General features: G+C 41.4%; 1 protein-coding gene across 3 annotated transcripts in view; it reads right to left on the reverse strand.

Moving 5' to 3' along the window:
- Positions 1-8,537, reverse strand: part of etv4 (ETS variant transcription factor 4) — a 107,690-nt gene that overhangs the window by 52,676 nt on the left and 46,477 nt on the right. For all 3 annotated transcript variants that reach the window (XM_043675033.1, XM_043675032.1, XM_043675034.1), the window contains exon 6: positions 3,154-3,280. In XM_043675033.1, the coding sequence (XP_043530968.1) occupies positions 3,154-3,280 (127 nt within the window). The remainder of the gene's footprint in view (positions 1-3,153; positions 3,281-8,537) is intronic.

Below are 8,537 nucleotides of genomic sequence, written 5' to 3' on the forward strand. Positions count from 1 at the left end.
CACAATGCTAGTTTAGCCTCCAAGAGGAAATTGTTGAGCTTAATACAAACTTTTTAGCTTGCTTTAATCATGCATGAAAAATTCCTCATTCACCCTTTACTAATGCATCCTGTAGTGGATTGAATCACATTCATAAGGAATGTCTGTTGCCAATGAATTTCAGCACTGGGAGTACTAGAAAACAGACCCTTCGGTCCAACCCGTCCATGCCGACCAGATATCCTAACCTAATGTAGTCTCACCTACTGGTACACGGCCCATATCCCTCAAAACCCTTTCTATTCGTATACCCATCCAGATGCCTTTTAAATGTTGTAATTGTACTAGCCTCCACCATTTCCTCTAGCAGCTTATTCCATACACGTCCCACCCTCTGCATGAAAACGTTGCCCCTCAGGTCCCTTTTATATCTTTCCCCTCTCACCCTAAACCTATTCCCTCTAGTTCTGGACTCCCCGACCCCAGGGAAAAGACCTTGTCCATTTATCCTATCCATGCCCTTCATGATTTTATAAGCCTCTATAAGGTCACCCCTCAGCCTCAGACACTCCATGGAAAACAGCCTCAGTCTATTCAACTTCTCCCTTTAGCTCAAATCCTCCAAACCTGGCAACATCCTTGTAAATCTTTTCCGAACCCTTTCAGGTTTCACAACATCCTTCCTATCGGAAAGGAGACCACAATTGCACACAATATTTCAAACGTTCTGTATAGCCGCAATATGACCTCTCAACTCCTGTACTCAATACTCTGACCAATAAAGGAAAGCATACCAAACACCTTATTCACTATCTGATCTACCTGCGACTCCACTTTCAAGAAAGTATGAACCTGCACTCCAAGGTCTCTTTGTTCAGCAACACTCCAGACGACCTTACCATGAAGTGTATAAGTCCTGCTAAGATTTGCTTTCCCAAAGTGCAGCACCTCGCATTTATCTACATTAAACTCCATCTACCACTTCTCCGCCCATTAGCCCATCTGCAAATCTGACTAAAAGTAAAGGTACAATCAAAATGCGGGAAGTAGCAAAGAAATGTCACTCTGTATCGCTGTCTTCTCTATTTCTGTTAGAGCCATGAACAAAACAGCAAGGTTTGGAAAGCATTCGGCCTGAATATTCAAAAGTATTTAGGACAAAAAGAACTAGAATTTGTGCTCTGGAAAGTTTCAAGGATACAGATAGTTTGTGGCATGAACGTTGGCCGAATTCAGCTTTAGAAAGGTAAGAAGAATTTTACTTGATGCATTCCCTCTCGATACCATTTCTGTACATTTTACACGGCAGTCTGAATGCTAGCCCAAGTCAGAGTGTTACTTTGTAATGCTGCTTCACCACTTCATGTTTAATATACTCTTTGATGAGGAAAGTGATGCAGAGAGTCGGTCACTGATGCTGGATCCCAACCTACGCTTTGAATTAAGTTGTGTATATCGGGGGGAGAAAAAAAAAAAGTGAGGACTGCAGGTCAGAGTTGAAAAATGTGGCACTGGAAAAACACAGCATCCTTCGATGTGCTGTGCTTTTCCAGCACCACACTTTTCTACTTCGATATATAGAGGTCAGTTAGCTCAGGTGGTTGGACGGCTGGTTTGCAATGCAGAGTGACAACAACATCGTGGTTCAATTCCTGCTCTAGCTGAGGTCACCGTTAAGGATTCTCCTTCCCCAAGTTTCCCTTCACCCTGAGGCATGGTGACCCTCACGTTGAACGGCCAGTCATCTCTAATTGGAGAGCATCTGGTAAGACCATGGAGACTTTATTTTTCACAGTTTTCCTTTTGTCATTTATCACAGATACCTTTTCCCTCCTGCACATCATACAATCCACCATTGCTGGCCTGGAACAAAATGTTTTTGACCACAGGTATCACTGCAAGTCTTGTCAATGCTGTTGTATTGGCAACCCGTGAGGCAATAGGTTGAATTGAGCTGTCTCCATGCCTCATATCAAGTTGGAAAACTATAGACATTGGGATGCTTATAGTACAAAAATTTGTTGAGACAAAGAGACTGAACCTGGAGACACCCAGTCCAAATCGAAACACCACTTGCAAAGCTACCAGACGACATTTGTAGATTAGGTCTTTACATTAAATACCAGCCATGACAGAATGCCAATAACTATTTACAATTATTATGCAGGCATACCCTGACTCATTTCATATCTGTTTATAGATTAATGTGAATAAAATAGCTGATGTATTAATCATCAGCTATTTCTAGAAGAATGAAGTTGAAGTTGCCATGAAGTAAAGAAAAACAAAATTATCCACATGTTCCGCTTCCTTGGGAAAAAAAAGCCAACCCTGTTAATATCAGAAATAGTTACAAACTTTGGAACTGAATTCCTAGGAAATGATTAAAATGATGCTTGTGCGGATGTGCAAATTAATTTTACATTGAGAGCTTGTGCTAAGGTCACCTATTGTCTTTTGATTTCCTTTATTAAGTCCAAATTTCCACACAGCCTGCCTACGTATTTTATAGGACCAAAGATAGGGAGATGAAGCAAAAAATAAAAACAGAAATAGCCCTCATACTACTATTTCCCTCAACTTCTATGTCACTCTTCCTGCTCTCTCTCAAACTAGAGACCTTGGCCTTATACTTAGATTTAACCACAGGAAGAAAATAATAGGAATTGTATGACTTTAATGAATGAATGTTATAAATATTACAACGTGTAATGGCAATAGTGGAATGAAGTCATTTGTGAGAGTTTTCCCATCAAAGAAACAAGAGAATTTGAAGTAATTGGGAATAAAATCAAAGCATCAATGGGAATATTCTCCAAGGACCAGAGCTACCCATTTTGTTATCATACAAACAAAGAAAATAGGAACAGGAGTAGACCATTCAGCCTCGGAGCTCGCTCCTCCATTCAATATGATCATGGCTGATCATGTCATTCAGTACCCTGTTCCTACTTTTGCCCCATACCCTTTGATCCCTATTTAAAGTTTGGCATGGAAGCCAGCAACATAATTTTCACTAAGATACAAAAAGTATTGTTTTGCATACTTTTTCAGCCTCTGCTCTATGAAGACAAAGATCAGTACTTTTTAGAAAAGGCAGAATGTGAATGAAACATTAACTCTTTCTATCACACCATTCTTCTGTGATTTACAGTAACAACCCATAACACTAACCTGGCATAAAGGCACTGTTCCCCATTGTTGTAGTGGAATGATTGCTTGTGACGACAAGACAAGTTTGGGTTAGAAATGGGACTCTGGGGCTCCTTTTTAATCTTCAGTGTGGGGCTGTGAAAAGCCACTGTTGGAAGGAAAATATTAAATGGTGGTTATTAATTGTCTTACAAAACTTTATTCTCTTCAATTCTATATGTTCAGCAGAACTCTGATCAATGTATCAGCACTACCTTAAATGAAATAATTTCCAGATGTCACAGGAATCTTATGCTGCTGTTACAGATCTCAGTTACCAATAAACAATTCAGTATATTATTGTTCATATCGGAAACTAGAAAAAAAGTGAACTTTCTCAGACACCTCCAAGACTACTAGGAGAAAGTGAGGACTGCAGATGCTGGGGATCAGAGTCAAAAAGTGTGGCGCTGGAAAAGCATAGCGGGTTAGGCAGCATCCTAGGAACAGGAGAGTCAACGTTTCGACCATAAGCCCTTTATCAGGAATGCTTGGGGGGGCAAGGGGTTGAGAGATAAATGGGAGAGGTTAGGGCTCGGGGGAAGATAGCTAGGAATGCAATAGGTGGATGAAGGTGGGAGTGAAGGTCATAGGTCGGAGTAGAGGGTGGAGCAGATAGGTGGGAAGATTGACTGGTAGGACAGTTCGAGAGGAAAGAGCCAAGTTGAAGGTTTGGATCTGGGATAAGGTGGGGGTGGGGGGGGGGGGGGGGGGGGGAGGAGATGAGGTAACTGGTAAAGTCCACATTGATGCTATGTGTACTGCCTCCTGGTCACAGTTCAGACTGAAATTCTACAATATACATTTGAAAAAAAAAAGAGAAAACTTTTAGTGCTACTGTACATCAAGTGTACATAGGAGAAACATGTTTGAAGTCATAACAGTTAGATAATTATAAACAATTAAATTATTTGGAAGAAATTTACATTATTGGTATTTAATGGAGAATTTTGTCAGCTTATTTAAGCAGATATTGCTGAGTCTAGATATAAAAACACTATTATTATGCAACTCTGCTATTAAAAACATACAATTGCAAAGCATGTGTACATAGGTTTACTAACCAGATTACTGGTCCTTGTACAGAATATTGTAAATTTCACCTGAAGAAATCAGAGTCAGCAGAAGACAAAAACACAGACTAAGCATCAGGGGCAACCTGGATGGCACAATGCTACAATTCCCTTTGCATCCCCATAGCTCAAGGTGCTGGCTTTGGCTGAGCCTCCAAGTCAGATATATTGTGGTTTCAAGTTACTCTCCAGAAAGTTGAACTCAAGATGCAGGCTGACATTTCAGTGCAGCAGTCATAGCCATAGAGACAGAACTGTAGAGAGCAGACCTTTTGGTCCAACTCGTCCATGCCGACCAGACATTCTAAATAAATCTAGTCCCATTTGCCAGCATTTGGCCCTAGCCCTCAACTCTTCCTATTCATATACCATCCAGATACCTTTTAATTGTACCAGCATTTCCTCTGGCAGCTCTTCCATACATGCACCACACTGCGTGAAAAAGTTACCCCTTAGGTCTCTTTTATATCTTTCCCCTCTCATCCTAAACCTTGCCTTGTAGTTTTGGTCTCCCCCACCCCAGGGAAAAGACTTTGTCTATTTATCCTATCCATGCCCCTCATGATTTTATAAACCTCCCAAAGGTCATCCCTCAGCCTCCGATGTTCCAGAGAAAACAGCCCCAGCCTATTTAGCTTCTCCCTTTTGCTCAAACCTTCCAAACCTGGCAACGTCCTTGTAAATCTTTTCTGAACCCTTTCGAGTTTCACAACAGCCTCTCTATAGCAGGGAAACTAGAATTGCACACAATATTCCAAAAGTGGCCTAATCAATGTCCTGTACACTGCAACATAACCTTCCAATTCCTGTACTCAATGCATTGACTGATAAAGGCGAGCATACTAAACACCTTTTTCACCATCCTATCTACCTGCGACTCCAATTTCAAGGAACTACGAACTTGCACTCTTTGTTGTGCAACACTCCTGAGGACCTTACCATGAAGTGTATAAGTCCTGCCCTGATTTGCCTTTCCAAAATGCAGCACCTCACATTTACCTAAATTGAACTCCACCTGCCACTTCTCAGCCTATTGGCCCCTCTGATCAAGACCCAGTTATAATCGGAGGTAAACTTCTTTGCTGTCCACTATACCTCCAATTTTGGTGTCATCTGCAAATTTACTAACTATACCTCATGTATTCATATCCAAATCATTTATGTAAATGATGAAAAGCAGTGGACCCAGCACCGATCCTTGTGGCAGTCCACTGGTCACAGACTTCCAGTCTGACAAGCAACCCTCCACCACCAGCCTCTGTCTTCTACCTTTGAACCAGTTCTGTATCCAAATGGCAAGTTCTCTCTGTATTCCATGTGATCTCACCTTGCTAACTAATCTATGTTGATGAACCTTGTCAAACGTCTTACCGAAGTCCATACAAATCACGTCCGCTGCTCTGCCCTCATCAATCCTCTTCATTACTTCCTCAAAAAAACTCAATCAAGTTGTTGAGTTCTGTAACAGGTACTTTTTTCAGATGAGATATTAAGCCAGTATCAGGTTTTTTAAACAGCCCCCTCAGATAGGTTACAATGATCAAGGCCAGTGCCTTGCCGAACATTCAGTTTTCAACCAGCATAATTGAAACTGCTCATTAGTACACCGCAGTGTGAAAATTGGCTGCCATGATCCCTCCATTATTACGGTGACTGTACTGCAAAAGGACATCATTGGCCGTAAAGGGTATCTGAAAGTCACAAAAGACACTATACAAATGCAAGCCATTTTCCTTTAGACTCTTGATTATAATTTTATACCATCACAGTAGAATAGAATTTTGATTGGTAGCAATCAACCCAAAGGAAATAATTAACTGTTCACACTTATAGCTGTCACAAGTCTCACTAGGAGATAATGATCTGATGCATGCACTGACGTTGCTTTGCCAGCTGAATGCCAGTCAATTACTCATATCAACCTGCTGCTTCCAGCTGCAGTGATAATGCTGCAGTAGCCTGTACCATGTAATACAACTAGAACTAGCCCTGTAAAGTTTCTATTTGGCTACAATCTTTCGAACAATATGAACCTGCGAACAGGTAATTGGCCATAGTTGGTAACTAGTCAAATGAGATAATGATGTTCCAAAATGAATGTTGTTTGACCTCATCGTACCCATTTAATGTGACTTCAACTTGTAGCTTACTAATAAGGGAATTGGGATTATACTCAAACATGTTTACACAAATACAATCCAGTCTTGTAGTGCCCTAAATTGCTACTTTTGTATAATGTTTTCTGTTGACATTACAGGGGAGATTCTATAATACTGACAGCAAGAGGAAGCCTCTGTCCCATTAAAAGTTTTGGTTTATGACTTGATCTGCTGAATACTACAGTTACCTCATGAGATCATTTCCACTCTGTCATATCTACAGTAAACTGAAAGGAAAACTCTCAACCTTACGAATCCGAGAACATGTGACTGCAGGATCATTACAGACTTCTCTACACAAAATAGGTAAACCAATTACCTCAAAGTTGTGCCATTTAACTAAGTCGGCAGATCTCTTGGTTAGAAGATTGATTTGTATCTCCATATCTAGATGGAGCTCTTCATCATAAAGAGATGCTTCAGTACAGAGAGAATACTGCACTGACTGCTATGTATGTTAATAGTTCTAAAGGGTAGATGTTGGAGACTGCTCCACCCAATCTATATCATTTTGGCTTGGCTTGGTGTCCAGCTTATGACCCAGAGTCAGGCGCATCATTCGTAGCTCCTGCTGGGTGTAATTACCAAGACCAAACTAACCAGTCTAACGTGCAACTGACATCATGTAATAAACTAAACATTGTTGTGAAGACTAGCTTGTGGCTCATTCCCTACAATTATTAATTAAACAGGATCGTTGATCCAACAGGAAAGAAAGATCATTCATGTTCAGTTGGAACAAAAGTAGGAGAGGAGATTTCCAAAGTCACAAGATACCAATGATTGCTAGCTCAGAGTTGAGAAGCATTTTCTAGAAGCCAATGTGAAGACCTGAAGTTCTAATTTTTGATTGCAGACAAAAATGGGAAGAGTACGGTTTTAAACATCTAGGACTGTGGAAGGCAATACTGTGTTACTAACGCTCATTACAAATGCTATTTACAGTGCTGTATCATCAAGCAGTGGTGAAGCAGGGGCAGCTTACTGCCAATGAGTTGGAGCTGGTGGGTGTGTACACAAACAGATTCAGCTGAAAACAGGTAACTGGTTGGTCTGTAGAATAGTGACCAGAGACCTTCTAGAGATGGAAATGTGTTGCTAGAGAAGCGCAGCAGGTCATGAGTTGGAGCTGGTGGGTGTGTACACAAACAGATTCAGCTGAAAACAGGTAACTGGTTGGTCTGTAGAATAGTGACCAGAGACCTTCTGCCGGTCAACAATTTTGTGATGGGCTCCCAGGTAGTTGAACAGCTTAGGGTGTGAATGAGATGGTCACAAGCTTCTGGACCTCTGGAAATGGAGGTGCAGTCTTTTCTCTACAGTAAAAAAAACATCAAAAGCCTGAAGAGAAACAGCATATTTTCCCTCACCAGTTGCTGTAAGCTATGACTTTTAAACAATTAAGCTGTCCCTAAAATAATAGTAACAATATTAAAGACAAGCCAGAGAAACTTTGAGATGAGGAGCTCCTCAAGCTAAATGTTATTTTTCCTTGTATAGAACATAGAACAGTACGGCACAGAACAGGCCCTTCAGCCCACGATGTTGTGCCGAGCATTAATCCTCATGTATGCACCCTCAAATTTCTGTGACCATATGCATGTCCAGCAGTCTCTTAAATGTCCCCAATGACCTTGCTTCCACAACTGCTGCTGGCAACGCATTCCATGCTCTCACAACTCTGTGTAAAGAACCCGCCTCTGACATCCCCTCTATACTTTCCTCCAACCAGCTTAAAACTATGACCGCTTGTGTTAGCCATTTCTGCCCTGGGTAATAGTCATACAGTCATAGAGATGTACAGCATGGAAACAGACCCTTCGATCCAACCCGTCCATGCCAACCAGATATCCCAACCCAATCTAGTCCCACCTGCCAGCACCCGGCCCATATCCTTCCAAAGCCTTCCGATTCATATACCCATCCAAATGCCTCTTAAATGTTGCAATTGTACCAGCCTCCACCACTTCCTCTGGCAGCTCATTCCATACATATACCACACTCTGTGTGAAAAAGTTACCCTTTAGGTCTCTTTTATATCTTTCCCCTCTCACCCTAAACCTATGCCCTCTAGCTCTGGACTCCCTGACCTCAGGGAAAAGACTTTGCCTATTTATCCTATCCATGCCCCTCA

The sequence above is a fragment of the Chiloscyllium plagiosum genome, chromosome 33, assembly GCF_004010195.1.
Source record: "Chiloscyllium plagiosum isolate BGI_BamShark_2017 chromosome 33, ASM401019v2, whole genome shotgun sequence".
NCBI classification, from domain to species: Eukaryota; Metazoa; Chordata; class Chondrichthyes; order Orectolobiformes; family Hemiscylliidae; genus Chiloscyllium; species Chiloscyllium plagiosum.